Below are 23600 nucleotides of genomic sequence, written 5' to 3'. Positions count from 1 at the left end.
TTTTGTCTTAAAAGCATTTATGACCCCTAAAGATGAAAATAGTTATAATTATTGTTGATTTTATGAAAAATATACCTATGTAGTTTAAATCAAGTGTTGTTTTGCCATAGTATGTCAGTTTACAAATTTGGTGAAAAAAATCACCCACACTCACAGGGATCATGACCACATATTTGTAAGAGTATCTTATTATTTGAAAAACTCACATTTTCCTCTTTCAAAACCTTCTGCAAATCTTTATCTTTTGAAAAGGCTGGGTGACAACAAGTTGAAAAAATCTGAAAAACATCAAAAATTGTAATTCTTGAGATGGGCTAATATGCAATTTGTAAACATGTGAATCAACAGTGTCTCCCAGAAAGTATATTAAATTTTAGAGAAATAAGAAATAATATCTTCAAGAAAAACTGAATCTTTCCTGAGGAAGTTTCTCTAAGATCTGTTTGTTGTTGGGTTGTTTTCTTGATCATTTTTGTTTTACTTCACCAGTTCACTGGGAGAAAAACAACTTAAATGGAAAATGAACCCTTTATATCCCAACAGTGACTAACATCAAATTTCTCCTTACAATATCACACCTAAATCACAAGTTAAGGTCATGAGTGTAAAGGAAATGATCATCAACAAAAGAAGCTTTTGATTGGTAAACAAATTCTCCTTGTCAGCACCTTAGGAAATGTATAAAGAGCTGTATGGAGAATACAAATATGAATCTAGGGTGTAAAGGGTTAAAAAAAACTTTCCCAACCCACTGTTTTTCTTTTCAATACTCTGTAATCTGCTGTAAATCCATACAATTACTGAACTGTTCCCTTTTCCTATTCCTTCATTACTCCTTGCCATTGGTTATTCTCAGTTTCTTTACTCCACCATAAACTTTGTTTCAACATTAAAATATACCTGTTTTTCTCCTTCCTTCCATTTCTCTGAACATTCCTGTGTAACCCAAATCCACATCGTCCCTGAATTTCTGTCTTACGAGTCCTTCTCGTTGAGTAGCTCAGTAGCTCGATGTGCGGCGCTTGGTAACCACCCTGTCTCACTTCGTTAACAAACCACCAGCAGAGTTCTATTTGTGTACTGCGTCAAGAAAATGGTTTCCAAATGACAAAGTACCGGCTGCATCCACGGAAAATGCCTTATAGCAACGATGCTACTGACTCTAGATCGTTACTACTAAAAAGGCAAATAAGTCATCAAGTTGGCAGCCATGTGCAGCTTTTTTGGCCTTGTTAGGCCTGATAAATGAGACGTTGCTTACATAAGGGACTTGGGTAGCTTATGGTACATTTGCAGAAAGAATTAGAGGTGTGGAGGCCCCATAGTCTGCGTGTTGGAGTCTGAGTCGAGAGATTCCTATTCAACCCTGGGGCATGATTTTCGAAGTTCCACTAACTTCAGAAGAACAAATATAACATTTACAAATTAAATTATACGCAATGATGATGCGAGTCTTCGTCCAGGCACTAGTGAGTTCTTTTTCTTTCCTTGTCGTCTTTACTGTTTGCATTTCAAATTTGTCAAAATCTCTATCTCGAAAGAAACATGGCAAACAAAATCCGCCTGGCCCGTTAACTTCCCAGATCTTTCGAGAAACGGGCTCCTGGCCTTTTTCATAGGAAGGGGTTTTTTTCACAATCGTTAGGCCTCTCTCTAAACAGGATTACAAATGAGTACCGCTGAACTGTGAGCCTAAAACGAATCGTCTCCCAGCTAACTGTTGCATTTCAAATATCGATATCAATCATTTGCAACATGGAGTCCTTGCTTTGGGAGTCAAAGATCTGATACCATTTGTAACTCATTCGCGTTTTGCCACTTTAAGGGGTTTTCTAAAAAGGTTTTTTAAACAAAAAAATCAGCAATTATTCATTTTAAAAACTTCTGTTACATAAACACGCCAGCCGACGACTCTGCTCAAAATTCAGCTCCACTACCTAGCTGATCAGTGCAGCCAGCAAATTCATCACCAGATCGCCAGCAACTTTATCGCACTTTACACCACTAATTTGGGACCAGACAATGGCTGCGATTAACTTAGGTTATGCACAATCGAAAATGTCGAGGTGGAATGTGGAGACCAGGCAGGAACACTTCGAAAGAGAGACTTAGGAAGTAATCAGCTCTCATCAAGAATTTCACTTTCCATTAGTTTTGATTTAAAAGTTCCACTGCCCGGGAACACGACTGAAGCTGATCTTAATCAGACAACATGAAGAAATTTCCAGTAGCCTATTATTAAAGTTTAACAGAGCAGATATGAATCTAAAATATCAGTGGGATTTCCTTAGTTTTCGATGCTTCAAAACCACCTCAAGTCCGCTTCGTGCGCCTTTTATGTGATAGTGGGCAAGTTCTAAGAGGCTCCAAATGTGGTAAGCAGAGTTTGTTATCATGAAAATCTTTAAGAATCTCAAAACACAAAGTGACTGGTTAACTTATTGTGCTTAAAAGATTCTTATTTTGTCTAATGATAGTTTGTTACACTGGCACTTTTTCATAAGCAAGTATTCTAAAAAATAATTTGATCGCTTTAGACAAACAGGAGCAGTGAGATGCATAATGCAAATGAAAGAATAGCCGGATAATTTTTTTTATTTTACCTTTGCCGAATACTTCCCTATAACTATGAAATTTTCTGAAATGCCCGAGTTTTCCAAAGTGGCCGTAAAAGTAATTTCACTTCCGCTTTATAATTGGTTTATTTAAAAAAAAAAAAGGTGTTATACGATTGGCTGCCTACTCTAGATCAACAATTTTTCAAAGGCGCAGAATTTCTTCTCAGAAGGCATTTGAAAAATTATGTGAGTTGAAAAAACGTATTGAAAGCGCTAACTCTAACTTAAGGAGAACTAAAATCTTCCCATAGCTTTTAAGCCCCCAGATGGTTACGGAGTACTTGGCTAAGTTTAGACCCTATCGTAAGTAATAAGAAAGATGTAATTAACTCAACGAAGGAAGCATATCATAACCAAGCACCAAAAAGTCATTCTTTTAGATGAATCAACGTACAAAACATTTCTCCTGAAAATGAGTTTCCTCGCATGAGGATGAAGAATGATTGCAAAATAAGTATCGAAAAGGCAATGCACTTGCCTTGCTATGCAGTCAGATGCTATAAACAGCTCTGAAATGGCTGACTCAAACAGTTTGATGATAGGTCAAACCTTTTTAAACATCATCGTCCCTTTTTGCTATTTATAGTGAGCTGTCCTGTTGGATACTTCCACTATACCTCAGATTGCCAGGCATGCGCAGTGGATCATTACCAGGATAAAGAGGCGCAGACTTCTTGTGTTCCTTGTCCATCCGGGACATCAACGTTTGGCGCATTAGCATCTAGATGGCAGGGAAACTGTGAAGGTCTCTAAAAAAATTATACTAGATGTCTTATTTTGACTTATGATGAATTTATTTGTACTGCTGTAAACAATATTAGTATTTGACCGCTTGCCAATTCTTATTTTCCTCAACAAATTCCAAAACGTCAAATGCCGATGGGCAAGGGACATCAGGTCACCTTCTCAATGTCATCATTGCCATGGCAATAGTTGTACCAGTCATTGTAATAGTTGCTGTCGCCATCTTTTGTGTGAGGAAGCAAAGAATGTAAGTCAAAAGTATCATTTTCATTTTTTTTTTTTATGGTTGTCATTATCGTCACCATAAGAATTTCTTACTGTTATTTTTACTGCCGTCGTGGTTTTTCAAAAGTGGAATAGAAACTGATAGAGTTGAATTGCAATGGAAGAAAAAGAGGTGAAAAGGCTTAGGAAGGGTGAACTGGTGTGAGCAAAGCAAGGGTAACGGTGGGGTAACGTGTTGACAGCGTTCAAGCCAAAATTGCCAGAGCTCGTCTCAATATCAGTAAAATAACAACAGAAGCATTTAACTAATCGTACTGGATGCCAGGTTTATTCATCGCTGAAAACCATTTCCTTCTTCGCCCTTCCCCATTCATTTGCCGATTCATCAAGTTTCTCTGATAGTTTGCCAGTTTCCCTTAATATTTAATGGTCGAGAGCATTACATTGACGACAAAAGAAGTAACATATTGTCCTCAAGATTGCATCACTGTGACTTTACCGTGGCTTAAATTTGGACCTTTCGAACAGTTGTTCCTGCGTACTATTTACTAAACCACCGCATTCCCAACTTTGATATATCCTCTCCTCAGATCCTTTGTGATATCGGCATCTAAAGGTTACCTCCACTACACAACAACCCACGCACAAAGCATAAAACAAATATTCTTATTTTGGCCGAGTAAGGCATTAACAAAGTTAAGATTTTGTCTTATTTCGGAGTTCCAAGACGAGTTCGCTTGAATGACATAGCATCACATAGCAAGGTTTGATACATGCGAGCTAGTTAAAGATTCATTTCTCTCTTTCTCATCTATTTTATCTTTCCTCCCTCAGAAGACCTCGGCGAACAACGTCTTAGACTAGGGGACACAACAATCCAGCATATGAAGATCCAATGAATACCCGTGTCTATGAGGAAATTGAAGAATTGCAGTTTCCGAGTCCTCATTCCCATTATCAGTTACTGAACACTGAACCACATACTTACGCGGAGCTTCGAAACAGTCACTCTGAAGCCTAAGGAAATAGTTTGACGACTTCAGATAATCTGAGTTGAGATTCTTTTTTGTTTTAGTCCTACCTTCACCGGTTTAAGCCGTGGATATGCAATGCATAGGAAAAAGCAACGCGTTAACGCAGCCTAGGAAGTCTGGGGAGAGCATACATATATCTTATATAGGATGCGAACCCAATGTTAGTTTTGGCAAATCAATTAAGGAGAGCTCTTGTAGAGATGACGGCTAATTTTGTACCGATAATGTACTGCGCAATAGCCCTTTTATCACAATGTGAACAACTGAATATTCCCTCTAGACACTTTGTTGGGAGAGTGGAAATCAAATGTCAAGGTTGTTTTGGTAAACTTAGACTTGACCCGCCGAAATAACCAATTATATTCTGCACGTTATATCCACGAGTTCATCAAAATGTCACTTGGATCTTGTTATACAGTATCTATTGATGGACTCTAGTGCGGAAGGTCTATAAGGATTAGAGGAAAGGTTCAATACTTTTTACCGGCATCAAAGGAGGCGTTATCACGGAGAAAATGGCCGCAATTCAACGATAAAACCGCCCACGTAGACAATTCAAATCCAATCCCTTGGACAGTGTAATACGTTACAATCAAAGATACACTTTGGGTGCAATGTAGAGTTACGAGTTCAGAATAAAATATTTCATTCTTAGCTGGATTTGGATCTTTATCAGTTTCGTCATCTAACAAGAGTATATCATCGAAAAAAAGTATTTTAAATTTCGTTTTCCAAAAGTGTTTGTAATACCGCAATTGTTCCCCTTTTCACTCGTGTCCCGCAATATTATGGAGAAGTAAAACATGTTACAATTCTACCTTCAGACGAACAACAATCTTACTAACTTTTTTCATCAATAAACAACCCCATCCCCATGCAAGTAACTTCTTTACGACATGATAATGATCACCCACGCGCTATCAAGGCTTTAATTAGGCTTTCATGAGAAATTTTTGACTAGGGAGAAGGGGAGCGAGCCCTGTGTGACAAAAATTAATGATATTTTCAACCCCCAAGTCCCATTAACATAGACTTGAATTTTCGTTTAAAATTTACTTCAAGATGAAAGAGGAGTTTGTAGGAATGTGGGTATTAGGAATTGTGAGCCAGTACATTGCGAGACTTCACCGCGTCGTTTAAGATCTTTATCGAAGTTCGCTCTTCGATTCCACAAGAATCAGAGGTTACTTCCACTCAACCTTGGATGTTAAACGGCTACTGATGAAGAAGTAACGGGATTTCCGGGGGAGAGAGAGAGGAGCGGGTGCGGGAGGTGACCAGCAGTTTTCGATTTTACAATTATAAGGTACTGAAGCGTTTAGTAAAAAAATTTAATAGGTTTTCTGTGAACAGCGAAATATAATGGGTTTTGTTCTAATATCTAATAATATCTATTTCTACTCTTTTTTCAGCTAATAAAACATTGTTTTTTGTTTCGTTTTGGTGTCGTGTTTTTTTAAAGAGCATTACAGTTTTCGTAAAATCGACCTCCAAAGTTATCTTAAATTTGAGCCTCGACATGGGTCGCCACAAGTGTTCGCTGGGGTGATCAGAAAATCTCTCATAACTCGATAAATTTAAAAGATCAGATGAAGTGGAGTGTTATTCTAGAATAAGGACATGAAATTCTTTCAATGTACAAGAAATCAGCGAAATCTATTTTCAAGCTAAATCGGCCGGAACACTTTTATGGATACTCTCTCTTAATTATGAATATGAATAAAAATCATCAATTTAAAAGAGCACGATTCTGAAAAAGCAGCAATGATTAGCAACTTAAACATTTCTTTACTTGGGTGCATATTCTGACTGTTGATTATCCGTCGAACTGCAACCTTTTGTAGCAACCTCAGAAATGAGAAAGTAATAAACTACTTGTTAAGAAATAAAAAAAAAAACCATATCAATTGTGCGAGTTTCCAGATCGGAATATTAAAAGCACAAGTTATACAAGACATTATGAAAAAATTAAAACCATCTAAGTTCTCACGTGCAAAGAAAACACAACGAGTAAACCTAAATTAAAGACCAACAACGTCTATCAATCAGCACAGTTACTAAACTATTAACACGAGTCTCTTTTCTTCTTTTCCATAACAGCTCCAAGGTCATCAACTCTCTTTCTTTTCTGTTTTAGCCGAGATAAGTTCCTGCTGACCTCTTGTGTCCTTATATGTTCTTGACCATACTTGGAGATATAAATCTCCAGTGCACGCTTATAGCAGCCTTTTGCTTCATCTGTGTCGCCAAGATCACTGTGTAAAGTACCCAGATTGTTGTAAGACCTTGCAACATCAACATGCTCAGGTCCCAGCTTTTTCATCTGAATCTCCAGTGCACGCTTATAGCAGCCTTTTGCTTCATCTGTGTAACCCAGATCACGGTGTAAACTACCCAGATTGTTGTAAGAGGTTGCAACATGAACATGCTCAGGTCCCAGCTTTTTCAGACGAATCTCCAGTGCACGCTTATAGCAGTCTTTTGCTTCATCTGTGTCGCCCAGAGCCTTGTGTAAAATACCCAGATTGTTGTAAGAGGTTGCAACATCAACATGCTCAGGTCCAAGCTTTTTCAGACGAATCTCCAGTGCACGCTTATAGCAACCTTTTGCTTCATCTGTGTCGCCAAGATCACTGTGTAAAGTACCCAGATTGTGGAAAGAGGTTGCAACATCAACATGCTCAGGTCCCAGCTGTTTCATCTGAATCTCCAGTGCACGCTTAAAGCAGCCTTTTGCTTCATCTGTGTCTCCCAGATCACGGTGTAAACTACCCAGATTGTTGTAAGAGGTTGCAACATGAACATGCTCAGGTCCCAGCTGTTTCAGACGAATCTCCAGTGCACACTTATAGCAGTCTTTTGCTTCATCTGTGTCGCCCAGATCACTGTGTAAAGTACCCAGATTGTGGTAAGAGGTTGCAACATGAACATGCTCAGGTCCCAGCTGTTTCATCTGAATCTCCAGTGCACGCTTATAGCAGTCTTTTGCTTCATCTGTGTTGCCCAGATAACTGTGCAAAGTACCCAGATTGTTGTAAGAGGTTGCAACATCAACATGCTCAGGTCCCAGCTGTTTCAGACGAATCTCTAGTGCACGCTTATAGCAGTCTTTTGCTTCATCTGTGTCGCCCAAATCACTGTGTAAATTACCCAGATTGTGGTAAGAGGTTGCAACATCAACATGCTCAGGTCCCAGCTTTTTCAGACGAATCTCCAGTGCCAGCTTATAGCAGCCTTTTGCTTCATCTGTGTCGCCCAGAGCCTTGTGTAAAGTACCCAGATTGCTGTAAGACCTTGCAACATGAACATGCTCAGGTCCCAGCTGTTTCATCTGAATCTCCAGTGCACGCTTAAAGCAGTCTTTTGCTTCATCTGTGTCGCCAAGATCACCGTGTAAAGTACCCAGATTGTTGTAAGACCTTGCAACATCAACATGCTCAGGTCCCAGCTGTTTCATCTGAATCTCCAGTGCACGCTTAAAGCAGCCTTTTGCTTCATCTGTGTCGCCCAGATCACGGTGTAAACTACCCAGATTGTTGTAAGAGGTTGCAACATGAACATGCTCAGGTCCCAGCTTTTTCATCTGAATCTCCAGTGCACGCATATAGCAGTCTTTTGCTTCATCTGTGTTGCCCAGATCACTGTGTAAAGTACCCAGATTGTGGTAAGAGGTTGCAACATGAACATGCTCAGGTCCCAGCTGTTTCAGACGAATCTCCAGTGCACGCTTATGGCAGCCTTTAGCTTCATCTTTGTCGCCCAGATCACGGTGTAAATTACCTAGGTCGTTGTAAGAGGTTGCAACATCAACATGCTCAGGTCCCAGCTTTTTCAGACGAATCTCCAGTGCACGCTTATAGTAGTCTTTTGCTTCATCTGTGTCGCCAAGATTACCGTGTAAAGTACCCAGATTGTTGTAAGACCTTGCAACATCAACATGCTCAGGTCCCAGCTGTTTCATCTGAATCTCCAGTGCACGCTTAAAGCAGCCTTTTGCTTCATCTGTGTCGCCCAGATCACGGTGTAAACTACCCAGATTGTTGTAAGAAGTTGCAACATGAACATGCTCAGGTCCCAGCTTTTTCATCTGAATCTCCAGTGCACGCATATAGCAGTCTTTTGCTTCATCTGTGTTGCCCAGATCACTGTGTAAAGTACCCAGATTGTGGTAAGAGGTTGCAACATCAACATGCTCAGGTCCCAGCTTTTTCAGACGAATCTCCAGTGCACGCTTATAGTAGCCTTTAGCTTCATCTTTGTCGCCCAGATCACGGTGTAAACTACCCAGATTGTTGTAAGAGGTTGCAACATCAACATGCTCAGGTCCCAGCTTTTTCAGACGAATCTCCAGTGCACACTTATAGCAGCCTTTTGCTTCGTCTGTGTCGCCCAGATCACGATGTAAACTACCCAGATTGTTGTAAGAGGTTGCAACATGAACATGCTCAGGTCCCAGCTGTTTCATCTGAATCTCCAGTGCACGCTTATAGCATTTTTTTGCTTCGTCTGTGTCGCCCAGATCACTGTGTAAAGTACCCTGATTGTTGTAAGAGCTTGCAACATCAACATGCTCAGGTCCCAGCTTTTTCAGACGAATCTCCAGTGCACGCTTATAGCAGTCTTTTGCTTCATCTGTGTCGCCCAGATCACTGTGTAAAGTACCCAGACTGTTGTAAGAGCTTGCAACATCAACATGCTCAGGTCCCAGCTTTTTCATTTGAATTTTTAACAGCCATTTACCATAGACTAGCGCCGCTCTAAACTCACTGTTGTTTTGGCACATGTTAGTAAGTCTCCGAAGGCCATCCGGAAAATTACACAAGGCTCTATTGGTCGCTTCTGGTATTCCTTTCCCGAGTGACATGTCTTCAATTTTTAAGCTCAACGTTTTCAGATGGGGAACTATTCTTGTTCCCACAGCAATAGATTCCAGCTCTTCAAATTTTGAGAAAGACATTACCGCGCCATACACCACTTTGTAGCTTTGATCCTTTGCGAAACCTTTTGTCGCAGATTTAATAACGTCAAGAACGACGCCATGGACTCGAATATAAACACCAGTTGATTTTTCTTCAATTAGCAACAGTGAACATCGACTCATCCTCGTTCTTATCATATCTTCATCTTCAAATTCGTCATCAGTTGTTTTAACATACTCGATAATAATGTCTTGCAGTATCGGCTGTGATGCACACATTGAAAGAAAAAGGAACATGTGATGCAAAATTATATCATTTTCCATCACCATTTCGACAGCGAGTGTTATTACTTTGGTCATGGTCTTCGGATAGGCTGGATTTGTCGCAGCAAGAATGCTTTCAGTATTGCTTCGTTTCCCCTCTTCCAATTTCTTCAAATAGTCGGTCCAGCCAAATTTCGAGGTTCCTTTATTCTGACGAACTTGTCTCACATACGTGGCTGCAGCTGCCAATGAAAGTGGCTGGTAGTCTAGTTCTTTCGCAATTTCTTTTTCCATCTTGGCATCTGAGATACCAGAAAGGAGGTTAAGCAGAAAGCACGCATCATCAGGATGCATTCCTGCGCTGATTGAGATATTTTGTATGGAAGAGCTTGACAACGGTATAGACGCAGTGTCTTTTGTTGTTATTAGCATCTGACCCCTTGCCCACAACTCGCTGTCTGCATCTGGCAAATAATCGCTTGTACGAGATTCGCTGGTCACATTATCAACTACTAACAGCCATGAAGCGTAATGCTCAATTTTTGTACTTATTAAGGTCTTGAAATATGAAATCTTCTCGTCTGTGTTCAAATCCTTGGAGCGGTAAGTGTTTGTTATTTCATACCCGGGACAATTGCAATGTTGAGCGAAAAGGACATACGATTTCAAAAGTGCTTCTGAGTTTTCAGCATTCAACGTCATGACAAATGAAGCTGCGGAAGGTATTTGTTCGACCTTGTCGTAAAATCGCCTGGCTGCTAAACGGGCCAGCTGAGATTTTCCACTTCCTGGATTTCCTGACAAATACAGTATGCTAAACCCATCATTGGCGTCTTTTAGTGTTTGGAGGTTTTGCAAAACTTCATCAACTTCAGATTCCCGACTAGCGATGTCGTGGCTAGGTTTGGGAGGGAGAATACAAAATGGAGAGACATCGAAATTTAATTGCTCCTCTAGGGTAAGCCTCTGTTCTTCTTTCACTTGAAGTTCTTCTTCTTTGTCTTTAACTTCTTGTTTCAAGTCGTCAACCTTCCTTATAACTTCGTTTAACTCCTCCGTTAAGAAGTTAGTCTGATTTTGAACTTCGTTGATTTTCAATGACGGGAGACCGAGTGCGTGGAATGCAGTTTTAACCTTTGTAATGACAGTTTGGAAATCTCCGTTGGAGAGGTGGCCCCGAGGCATATGTGCAAATTCTTCATTTCGAAATTTCCTTAAGTCGTCCGCATTTGATCTAATTGATGGATTGAGAGAATATATGCAATCTGAATACAGGATAGCGTAAAACAGCATGGTACAATCCCATTCAGCTCTATCGCCATTCTTCATTGTTTTCAACAGCGCAGCGTTTCTTTTTCTGTTTCGAGTAGACTCGCCATTCCAGAAGTCCATTCCATTTTTGGGTTGATCTTTCCATTCTCCCAGTGTTGTCTTGTATCGATTGTCCCATTCTTGTTTGAAGATGGTTCGCAGACCCTCAGTTAGTATGTCAGTGACAACGTAACAAATCCTGTAGTAATTCAGTTGCTCTGCGGTGTACTTCAACCCAGTGGCCATCATCAGTTACATCCTATTAAAACCATAGTTATGTTAGTACCCAATTCGGTTATGTGAGTAGGTCGCTATACTTTTGCTGATCCTTTAACGGTTTTGTGGTACTTGGTGTGAATATTTATTTACCTACCATGATATTTTCGCTGATACATGTCAATTATATTTTAGAGAGGAAGTAAGAGCAATTGAAAAACTCTGGCTTTCAAAACAATTTGCTCGATGGAGTCAAGGGCTAATAAAAGGGAGGAAAAGAGAGTGGTAAAGATCCACTGTCACTCATAACTTAAACGTCAGTATAATACAGAAATGGTTCAGAGCAACAAGGATACGGTTTATATGTGAAAGAAACCATCTTCTTGCTTCCTTATTTGTTAATTTGTTTCTTTCTTTCAGTGTTCACTTGGTTCCACGATAGGTATTTTTCGAGACACAGTCGACCTGAAATATGGAACTCGACAGATCTCAACTGATTTGGCCCCTTCGCATATTAGAGAGGAAAAATTAGGTTAAAACGTTGACACTGAATCACTCAGCCCAAAAACAAAATTACGCAGGAAACTGATGGTCGAAGTCAATGACAAGGGAGTTTTTAAGCTATACGATTATCGTCTTCTGCTGACCTGGTAGTTTTTTTCAGCTCGTGAGGTAATTGGTAATGGTACTCTTACAAAAGCTAAATTGCAAGTCTCCTAACATCAAGGATCACTTTTCCCTTGGTTCAAGCATGCTGTACAGTTGAGGGTTGGGCGCAAGGTTAACAACCCTGCCCCGTAGAGAGAAACAAATTTAATAGAAGCCGGATGCATCGACAATACAACTCAAACCGGACGTGTTGCTGCTGGGGCCGTAATGACGCTCCTCGGCCAAAGCCGGCGGGAAGCCCATAGGCCGATAGGCCCCATAATAGCCCCCAAGAAACAGATCACCATCAGCGAACAGCGCGAGTGGCCAAGAGATGGTAGGGTGTGGAATTGAAGTGTTAGGGATAAGCGAGACCAGATGGAAAGGGATGGGATCAAGAACACTGCAAGGTAGTGAGAGGGTGGCGTACGTGGGAGATGAGGGAGTGCAACAAGGAGTCCCCATCATGATGAGCGTGGGGACAAAGAGAGCCTTAATGGAATGGATGCCAATCTGCATGAGGACCATTAAGGCAAGATTCTACTCAAAACACAAAAGCTAACGGTAATAAAAGCATATGCACCAACAGACGATGCGATGGACGAGGAAAAGGATGAATTTTACAATCAACTGCAAGACTCTGTTGCAAGCTGCAGTAGACATGATATGATTTTGATGATGGGAGACCTGAACGCTTACGGGAGTAACAACATTAACAGAGAGGAGGTACTGAGGAAGTTTAGTGTCGGAGTCATGAATGATAATGGGAAAGGTTATGTGATCCCTGTGGTACGAATGGCTTAGTTGTAATTGGAACAGTTTCCCACGTGAAGAGATCTATTAGCTAACCTGGAAGTCACCAGGTGGGAAGACTGTTAACCAGCTCGACCATGTCTTTGTGAATGGACGCATGAGAACATCGATTCTGGACACGAGAGTGATGGGAGGAGCAGACGTATATGGTGACTTCTACCTGGTGAGAACCAGAATGAGACTAAAGTTGGCAAAGGCGCATGGGAAGAAGAAAACAAGTGTGAGATTTGACGTGTGTTAGTTGCAAAGTGAAGAGATCAGGAGGAGATATAACATTTAAGTGAAGAACAGGTTTGCAACGATATAAGATATAGAAGATTCAAAGGAAGCACCACAAGATCTTGGTGACGTACAGAGATGCCACATAGAAAGTTATTGGAAGGTAAAAAAGAAGAGCAAGCCATGGATAGGAGACACGACGTGGGAAAAAATTCAGGAGGGGTAAGACGCAAAACTTAATATAGAGGGTGCGAGATTGGAACGACTTGAACAGCGATAGAGAGAGGAGTATAGTGCGAAAGAAAAGGAAGTGAAAGAGAGTGCTAGGGAGGATAAGAGGAATTGGTTGGAGGAAAGGGCTACAGTAGCAGACAAGGCTGCTGAGAATGGTAGAAACGAGGAGCTAAACAGCATAACCAAGACAATAGCCGGGAACAGAGGAGGCGAGAATTGCGTGTGAAAGTCAAACTGGGGGTGCATAAGACAGAATCACAAGAAAGATTGCAGAGCTGGGTAGAGAACTTGAGTAAAATTTTAAACAGAGATGACCCCACAAATCCGGTGGAAGAGAAAGAAGAAACAGAAGAACTGGAGTAGATTGAGGAAATCGATATAGGAAGATGGCGAATACAAGAGGTTAAGGATGCATTCAGGAAAACAAAGCCAGTGCCCAGACCTACTAAGGGCTGACATGGAATACACCGCAAGTGGGCAGACTGATGATATAACAGGCTTTAGAAAAGAGAAAGGTGGCCAGAAGTGTGTAAGAAGGGACTTGTTGTCGATATATTTAAGAAAGGTAAAAGAAAAAAAAAATATTTAAGAAAGGTGATTTGCGTGATTGTAACAATTGGAGAGGAGTGACTTTGCTACCCATCATCAATAGAATATTCCACACTGATGCTGCTAGAACGGATCAAGAAAGGTTTAGACAAGAAGCTTAAAAAAGAGCAGGCCGGCTTTAGACCAAATGGAAATACAACTGAACAGATCTTTACATTAAAGAAACATCTTAGAGCAGGCAAACGACTGGAGGGCGAGTCTGCACACGCACTTTGTGGACTTTGAAAAGAAGCCCTTGATACGGTACACAGAGAAAGCTCGTGGAACACCACGGGGAGCTATGGAATTCCGCGCAAGATGGTGAGAGTGGTAGCAGGGATATACGGAGGGTTTGAATGCGCCGTAATCGACGGATGGGAGATATCAGACTGGTTCAAGATTTCGTCAAGAGTAAAGCAGGGATGCGTAATGTCAGGATTCTTATTTCTACTGACTATGGATTGGATCATGAGGAAGACAACAGCAAGACACTGAGGATGGAGTTTGCAACTAACAGGGAGAGCATTGTGGTGGCGTATCTTGAAGCTATTGTAGACAAGAAAGGTGGAGGCAGTGAAGACATTAGGAACAGAATGCAGAAGGCACGAGGTGCATTCAAGAGGCTATGGAAGGTGTGGGTAGCCAGAAGAATAGGAAAGAGAGCCAAGATGTGCCAATTCAAGACTTTAGTCCGATCGGTCCTGCTACATGGTTGTGAAACGTGGAAGATCACAAAGACCGATGAATGAACACTGAAAAGTTTTCAGTACTAATGCCTAAGACGGATACTGAGGACAAGATGGCAGCAAAGAATGAAAAACAGGAGAGTAGTTGAAATGGTAGACACCAATAAAATTAGTTGCGAGGTGGGAAGAAGAAAGTGGAACTGTTTAGGACATTTACTTAGGAGAGGAGGTGCGAACGACTTTTTTGCGGTATTGGGGTGGACACCAGAATGTCAAAGGGCGAGAGGGAGACCAAAGACCAGTTGGAGAGGGACTGTTGAAAGAGGAAAAAGGCAAGGCGATATCGAAGAGCTGGATTGTGGCTGCTGTGGCGGCACGCAGCAGGGGGGTTGGGCGGACAATGTGACGACCTTATGCACCTACTGGCCCAACAAGCGATGATGATGATAATGAGGATGATGATACACACCACACGTGATAGTTAACTTTAATTTACGTGCTATGGTAACCCGTGGTTTCTCGGCGAAAGGAAAGAAATAATTGCTGTGAAGCTAGAGATCGGAAACGAAAATAAATTTAGAGAAAAAGTGTACCGAACTTGTGGGGTACACTGTACTCTCAATCGTCAAATTCTTTCATTGTTTATCATTCACGTTCACCACGTCACAAACTTCCAACGCTCTCTCCTCAAACCTATCACTCTAATTATCACCTCTCCTATTTCAATCTTAACCTAACCGTGACTGCGTGAGTCACATGTCACGCAATTTCCGTTTAAAAGGTTACTTGGAACTTACTTTCGAATCAGTGAGTTAAATGATACATACCGTTCTAGAAGTTTGACAAAACTTGGGAATACTTGAACTGTCTGCAATCAAAGGTTGAACAATTTAGAATCAAACTCCTTTTTTCAGAATGACCAAGGACTGATTGACTAAAACGAGGAGACTAAAGGAGTTTTTCACCTTCAGGTATGGGATATCACCCCTCCCCCGGTCCTGTGGGCATTTCTCCAGAAAATTCCCCCATCAGGTGAAGAGGAGGGGGGGAGGGAGGAAGGAGGGGGGCATAGATATACAAGTCATGCTAACATTCCTAACTCAAGAAAAAAACCGAAATAAAAGGCAACCTTCTGGCGCTGGTGTCTGGCTTGATTACTGCAACAATCGAATTTAAAATATTGTCAAGAATGTTTTGATCAAACTCCTTTTCACAGCAGCAACAAGGATAAAACATTAGATTTTAAAAAGCCTTTTTAACAGACTTTAATAATCTTTTTTCAAAGAATCTATGAAATAAGTTCAACAGTTGGTTTTGACTTCTGTGTTAGCGTCAAAATTTCAACCAGGCAAGAAAACAAACAAAAATAGCTTATGCGCAATCAGCCTTCAACTCGTAAACAGGAACACGAAAGTGGAACCAGAGTGTTACGTATTGTGACCCTAACAAATAATAGTCCAGTGACATTGCGTCTTTTTGGATAACGTAGACAACTGCAAACGTCACTTTTGTGCGCTGATCCTTTAAGTGTAAGCAGAGCTGTTAAGTCCGGGGTAAGTGAAAAAATAAAAACTGGGAAAGCAAAGCACGTTACCTCTTCTCCACCGGTCCTCAAGGAAATATTTGTAAGAAATTCTCGAATCGGCAGGAGTGGGTTGTGGGGAGAGGGGTAGAGAGGTTTACTTGCAAACATTACACTGCATTCCCTCCATGTATACAAAGCAGACAAAAGACAACTTCAAGAATGTACTAAATCTGGCGATTCTCTAACTGCAGTCGTGTCTGGTGTGATATTTCAAGTAATTGGAGTAAGCTCTTGAGCAGAGGTCAATCATATTTGGATATCTTCTAGAATGTTCTGCTCAAATTTTTCTTTAATGTACACACCATTCTAGCATCCTAACTCAAGAAAAAACGCGGATGAAGAGGCAACCTTCAGACACCCGTGCCTGATTTGATTACTATAACAATCGAATTAAAAATACCTTTCTTACATCCTTAACTCAAAAAAACAACAGATGAAAAAGCAACCTTCGAGCATGGGTGCCTGGCGTGATATTACAACAATCGAATTTAAAATACGGTCAAGAATGTTTTGATCAAAGTCCTTTTCAGAGCAGTAACAAGGATAAAACATAAGATTTTAAAAAGCCTTTTTAACAGAATGTAAAAATTTTTTCAAAGAATCTATGCAGTGACTACAACAGTACAGTTGGTTTTGATTTCTGTGTAAGCGTCAAAATTTCAACCACACAAGACAACAAAATTGCTCATGCACAACAAGCCTTCAACGCGTAAACAGGAACACGAATTTTAAATATAAAAATATTTTAAGAATCTCTCGAATCGCCAGGAGTGGGTTCTGGGGTGAAGAGAAGGGGGGTTTACTTGCACACCATTCCACATTTCCTCTCTGATTTCAAAGCAGACAAAAGACAACATCAAGAAAATACTCAATTTGGCGATTTTCTAACTGCAGTCGTGTCTGGTGTGATATTTCAAGTAATTGGAGTAAGCTCTTGGGCAGAGGTCAAACATATTCGCATATCTTCTTCTAGAATTTTCTGCTCAAAACTGCATGCAAACAATTCTTGGAGCAAACAAGGAAAAAGTTCTATCTTGAGAGTCTTTCACCGGAGGAAAAACTTTCGAACGAACAATTCAGTTTAAAGTTCACAATCTTCAGCAATAAAACATACCTTATAATTTCTTTATCAAAATACACAGCAAGCCAAGAGCGGATAAGGTTACAAAATTAGGGGAAAGTGTTTATAAACAACAACGGTGAATTCGAAAAGATCTCCAATCGACTGTGGAGTTGTTTGTGCCACTTTGCCTCTACGGTGTTCTCTTTGACAAAATACATTTAACCTCCCCAACATCAAAATGTACGCAATGACTAAATCGACGAGAAAGTTCGTGATCCTTTATCAATCTCGAGATCGAAGACCAGTACTGTGTTTCTTGCTGTTGTCCAAAAGCAGTTAGATGTTTAGTTGCAGTTTCAAAATTAGCAAGTCATGGCCCGCTACAGAAACTACAAATTTACACTATAACATAATATATACTTACTAGCGAGGCTAATCTCAGTGCCTTGAGGAATAACTAAGGCTAATAAATTCTATCGTTTGTCACGTACACATATACTGTGCTGCATTTTTTTGCTATTGTCCAAAAGCAGTTAGATGTTTCGTTTCAGTTTCAAAATGAGCAAGTTGTGGCCCGCTAAAGAAACTACAAATTTATACTACAACTCAATGTACTTACCAGCAAGGCTAATTTCAGCGCCTTGAGGAACTACTAAGGCCGACAAATGCTCTCGTTTGTCTTTGAATCTTTTCACTGCCGCTGTGGATCCTGATGGTCAGGCTTGCACGAAGAAGGCTTGCAATCAAAACTTTCCGATCTGTACATTGAAGGTAAAAACAAAGTGCAATAAACGATTATATTTTATCTCATATTGTACCATTGTCCATAACAAAAATGAATAATTCTCACACAAAATGTTTTGCTGCTTTAACGAAATGGTAGCGTGGGTAATCTGCTTTTTGCTTTTTGCTTTTTTCAACATTATTGTCTAACAAAACAAAGGAGTTCCTTCGTACATTTGACACACTCAGCATATCAGATGATGAAATCGTGAAATGTATCTAATAACGTCACTTTTTAACATTTTCACTAATCTAAAGTGACGATAGTAGAGATCGCTGTGCTATTTCACATTTCTGCTAAAACCTGTTTTATCAAGCTCCTTCTCCGCCAGCTTATGTCGCATCGATATAAGTATTCTAGAATGTATGCTTGTTTATTTTCCGTTTAAAACGAGTTTTAACTGCTACACATAACTTTCATGTAAATGGATTGAAGTACACGTACCGTCGTTTAAGTCTTAGAAACCTTTTGGTGCGGTATGCATACTTCATTTGCGATAAAGAACATAAAGAACAAGGCTGCTTTCTGTAGTCAACAAAACACTCGAGGAACTCAAAAGCGAAAGCTAATCTGGCTTTGTCGTAATGCACATTATTCACATCCCTAAATAGCTGCACCCTGCTGGTATTATATTAATTGTTTTCGCGTTGGTTTCATCATTGGTCCATTTTTGGCCCCCAGCAAATTAACAAGACAATGTGCCTTGGCCTGTTGATCTTAAAAATTTTTCAAACTTACTCCCCTCTACAAAAGTCGGTGTAAAATTCCTCGTATTAGACACTATTTCACATTACTCACATAAATGGTAAGTAGATAATAGAACGGCATCACGGAAATACTAAATTTTGGTGATTTGCTGACCTTACGAGTATCTGGCGTGACATTTTTTAAGCAAGGAAATGTGAATTCTTCAACAGAGGTCAAAGTCCCTTTTTTAGAGCAGTAACAAGGTTAAAACATTAGATTTAAAAAAAACTTTTTCACAGAGAGACTGTAAAAATCTTTTTCAAAGAATCTATGCAATAAGTATAACAATCGGTTTTGATTTCCGTGTAAGAGTCAAAATTTCAACCCACAAGAAAAGAAACAAAAATGGTTCATGTGCAACCAGCCTTCAACTCGTAAACAGGAACACGAAATTCACATATTTGTACTGCGGTGGAAAGATGAAATTAGGAGATCCTCGCAGCTAAGAACACTACTGAAACGAGTAGTTGTAAATAGGACCTGAAAAATTTTTTTTTTTTTTTTTTTCAGGTCCTATTTACAACTACTCGTTTCAGTAGTGTTCTTAGCTGCGAGGATCTCCTAATTTCATCAGGAACACGAAAGTAAAACCATTGTGTTACGTATTATGACCCCAACAAATAGTAATCCGATGACATTGCGTGTTTTTTGGTGGCGTAGATAACAGTAAACGTCACATTTATGCGCTGATCCGTTAAGTGTAAGCTGAACTGTTTAGTTCGATGTAAGTAAAAACGTTACAAAGTGGGAAAGCAAAGCACACCAGCTCCCCCCGAGTCTTTGAGAAAATATTTAAAGAAATTCTCGAATCGGTAGGAGTGGGTTCTGGGGTAAAGGGAAGGGGGGTTTACTTGCACACCATTCTACATTCCCTCTCTGGATACAAAGCAGACAAAAGACAGCCCCAAGAAAATACTCAATTCAGCGATTTTCTAACTGCAGTCGTGTCTGGTGTGATATTTCAAGTAACTGGAGTAAGCTCTTGACCAGAGGTCAACCATATTCGCATTTCTTCTACTAGAATGTTCTGCTCAAATTTTGTTTTTAAACCACATTGAAACAATTCTTGGAGCAAACTAGGGAAAAGGTCTAAATTAAGAGTTTTTCACGGATGGAAACACTTTCGAACGAACAATTCAGTTTAAAGTTCACAATCTTCAGCAATAAAACATAACTCACAATTTCATCATTCAAATGCACAGCCAGCAAAGAGCGTATAAGGTTACTAAATTAGGGAAAACTTTTTTTATATGGACAACGGTGAATTCGAAAAATATCTCAATCGACTGTGGAGTTGTTTTTGTCAGTTTGTTTCTACGGTGTCCTCGTAGACAACATACATTCGCAAAACTTCCCAACATCAAAACATACGCAATGACTAAATCGACAAGAAAGTTCCTGATCCTTTATCAATCTTGAGATGGAAGACTAGTATATGTTTAGTTTTAGTTTCAAAATTAGCAAGTCATGGCCGGCTACAGAAACAACTAAATTACTCTATAACAAAATGGACTTACCAGCGACGCTAATTTCAGCGCCTTGAAGAACAACTAAGGCTGATAAATGCTATCGTTTGTCTTTCGATCTTTTCACTGCCGCTGTGGATCGTGATGGCCGGCCTCGCACAGAGAAGGATTGCAATCAAAACGCCCCGATCTGCACATTGAAGGTAAAAACAAAGCGCAATAAACGATTATACTTTATTCCATACCGTTGTCCATAAAAAATGGATAATTCTCACACCGAAAATTCTGCTGCTTTAACGAAATGGTATTGGGGTTAATCTGCTTTTTGCTTTTTCCAACATTATTTTCTAACAAAACAAAGCAGTTCTTTCGTTCATTTGACACACGCAGCACATCAGATGGTCAAATCATTAAGTGCATCAAATAACGTCACTTTTGACATTTTCACTAATCTTGGGTAACGATTGTAGAAATTGTTGTGCAATTTCACCTTTTTTTTGCTGAAACTGTTTTATTAAGCTCTTTCTCCTTCAGCGTGTGTCGTATCAATATCAGTTTTCCGGAATGTATGCTTGTTTATTTTAATGGACGACGGTGAATTCGAAAAGATCTCCAATCGACTGCGGAGTTGTTTCCATGGTGTTCTCTTAGACAACATACATTCGCAAAAGCTCCCCAACATCAAGACATACGCAATGACTAAACAGACAAGAAAGTTCGTGATCCTTCATTGAAATTAAAATCTAAAATCTAAAATCTAAATTGAGAGTCTTTCACTAGAGGTAAAACTTTTGAACGAACACAATTCAGTTTAAAGTTCACAATTTTCAACAATAAAACAAACCTTACACTTTCTTCATCAAAATGCTCAGCAAGCTAAGAGCGTGTAACTTTACAAAATTAGTGGAAAATGTTTGTGGACTGAACGGTGAATTCGAAATATTGGATCTCTAATCGACTGCGGAGTTGTTTTTGTCTGTTTGTTTCTCTCAGACAATCGACAGTCGCAAAACTTCCCCAACATCAAAACACACGCAATGACTAAATAGGTAGAAAGATCAGGATCGTTTTTCAATCTCGAAATCGAAGACTAGTACTGTATTTCTCGCTGTTGTCCAAAGGCAGGTGTATGTTTAGTTTTTCAAAGTTAGCAAGTCCTAGCCTGCTACAGAAACAACTAAATTACTCTATAACACAATGTACTTACCAGCGAGGCTAATTTTATTGCCCTGAGGAACAACTATGGCCAATAAATGGTATCCTTTGTCTCTCGATATTTTCACTGCCGCTGTAGATCGTGATAGCCGAGCTCGCACGAAAAAGACTCCGAGCCGTTTGCTTGCAATCAAAACGTCTCGATCTACGTACATCGGATGTGAAAACAAATCGCAATATAAACGATTATACTTTAGCTGATATTGTATTTAACGACGATGAATAACCACAGTTTCTTCATACGAGATAAGATTTACCATTCAGCAAATCAAGAATCGTATTAATTCCGTCTAATTAAGAGAAACCATAGTTCTGAAAATTGATGAAGGACAAATTCCTAATTTGTTGTATTGAAAACGAAATCGACTTAGCAGTTGATAAATGATTAAAATGAAGCAATGTTAAACTCGTTCATAGAGCCGTTAAGCTTTGCAGTTTGAGTCTACGAGCAAGAATATTTAACAACACCCTTAATGGTCTTACACCGAGCTTTGGTCTCGTTGTAAACAAACGCTGTTTGGAATTTTCTTCTCGAATCTTGATTACAAATGATCTATACTTACTTCGTTGAGGATCGCGGGAACAAGTCGACGTTTTCAGCCAACAAAATGACAAAGTACTGCTCGGAAGCAACCACGCTCAAAAGTGAAACCAACTTGCAGAGCGCAGCATATCTGATGACATTTCACGTGTTGACTTTCACAACTAAACGTCAGCAGCAGACAGATTTGCGCCTGATCTCATTAGAAAAGAATCCAGGTCATTCAAACAGCTGATGACTAAATTGTAGGTAGGGGTAGGGTTAGGAGGAGGGGATCATTAAGGAAGTTTTGTCGTTTCGGGCTTAATTTCTGGGTTAGCGGCGATACTAAAGAAAGAGTCATTTTTATAGCCTGGGGGGCTGGAGGAAATGTTTTCTTAAGGGAGAGGATGGGATCACATAGTTTTCAGGAGGAAAGGAGGGGGAGTCAGTCGTCTCAAACAGAGTTAAGGACTTTGGTAGAGCTGAAACGACAACTAGCATTGTATATGGTCCATTCTATATTGAAAAAAATAATTACACTGGAAAAACATAGTTTTCATCAGAATAAGAAGTATATTCACATTTAAGGCAACTGAAAACGTCAAGTTCTGCCTTTACAGGTAATTATGAAGCAATTCAAACAAAAACTTACCATCGCTATATCTAATATAAATTTCAAAAGCTTTTCAATACAAAGGAAATCAATCTTTTGGTTGGTACTTTTCAGAGGATTGGAGAGGAAATTTTTTTCCATAATGTCTGTTACCTTGAAAGTATGTAGAAAACTTTGCATATTTGAAACCCATTCATTCAGATTTAATAAAAATATTATTTAATAAGAAGAAGTAAAGAAATTCATTCACTCTTTAGTATAATGGTGATCTGCACGAAAAAAAAAACATAAAGTTGAAAATTCACCATGTTAAGTGTTTATTGAATGTTCTGGAGCCTTGATTCAAGGCTGGTAACCTTCACAAAATTGGAAAATTTCTTTCTGTCATGAAATATTTGCTGATTAAATTTCAAGTAATTGCTGGATTTTTGCCACCATTTCCAGCCAATCTACAATGGTAATAGGACTGAGTGGAGTCTTATTCGGTCTGTTGTTATCATACACGTGATTAACAAAATTGGACGACTGCAAAGCAAGAGACCAATTTGTCAATCACGAGTATGATTACAGAAAGAAGTGGACGACAAAAAGTCCTGTTACCTTTTAATCTTTATTTCTGAAAACAAGAAATACATTTAGGTCAAATATCTCTGGTATAGACAATGTCTACAGTAAAAAAAATATGTCTCCATTTTGGAAATTCTTAATTTTTTTTTGAGGCAAGTGGTTGTTGCTATGGTTATTGTGATTAACTCTGTGATTGGTGGATTTGGCTGACTGAACTTAGTATGATTCGTTGCTTCAACTGTCCAATTTCAGGTATCCGATTAAAGCCAACTGTCCAATTATGCTGTCCAATTATGCTGTCCAATTAAAGCTGTACAGAATGAGAAGTGAAAAAATGAAGCAGCTAATGCACCAATCACATTTGAAGAAATTGCAATGGTTATGATTAGTGCCTGAATAGCCTGTTCCAGGCATTCAGTCGGCAAAACAAAGTGTGATAGTAAACAGCACTATAGTAGCAGAGAAGTGAAAAAGCGAGGGAGGCTTGGGTTGAGTCACTCAATGAATCTCACCTAACCC

The 23600-nt window shown here is 39.6% G+C and overlaps 2 protein-coding genes and 1 pseudogene across 6 annotated transcripts in view; 1 reads left to right on the top strand and 2 right to left on the bottom strand.

Moving 5' to 3' along the window:
- LOC136284401 (sorting nexin-6-like) overlaps nt 1-23600 on the bottom strand; it is a 40040-nt gene that overhangs the window by 6427 nt on the left and 10013 nt on the right. The gene's annotated exons all lie outside the window — the stretch shown is intronic.
- The window catches only part of LOC136284394 (tetratricopeptide repeat protein 28-like), a 49226-nt gene continuing 31619 nt past the window's right edge, over nt 5994-23600 (bottom strand). For 3 of the 5 annotated variants that reach the window (XM_066174689.1, XM_066174685.1, XM_066174688.1), the window contains 3 exons: nt 17786-17924; nt 15346-15386; nt 5994-11373 (listed from right to left, as the gene is read on the bottom strand). In XM_066174689.1, the coding sequence (XP_066030786.1) occupies nt 6687-11363 (4677 nt within the window). In that variant the 5' untranslated portion in view covers nt 11364-11373; nt 15346-15386; nt 17786-17924 and the 3' untranslated portion in view covers nt 5994-6686. Of the gene's footprint in view, nt 11374-15345; nt 15387-17785; nt 17925-18394; nt 18521-21370; nt 21524-21941; nt 21992-23600 lie in introns of those variants that run through there. The other 2 variants (XM_066174686.1, XM_066174687.1) reach the window with 2 other exon arrangements.
- Nucleotides 11577-14959, top strand: LOC136284421 (uncharacterized; annotated as a pseudogene).

Source organism: Pocillopora verrucosa, chromosome 11, assembly GCF_036669915.1.
Source record: "Pocillopora verrucosa isolate sample1 chromosome 11, ASM3666991v2, whole genome shotgun sequence".
NCBI lineage: Eukaryota > Metazoa > Cnidaria > Anthozoa > Scleractinia > Pocilloporidae > Pocillopora > Pocillopora verrucosa.
The sequence above is the reverse complement of the archived record's forward strand: the minus strand, read 5'-3'. Positions and strand labels throughout refer to the sequence as shown.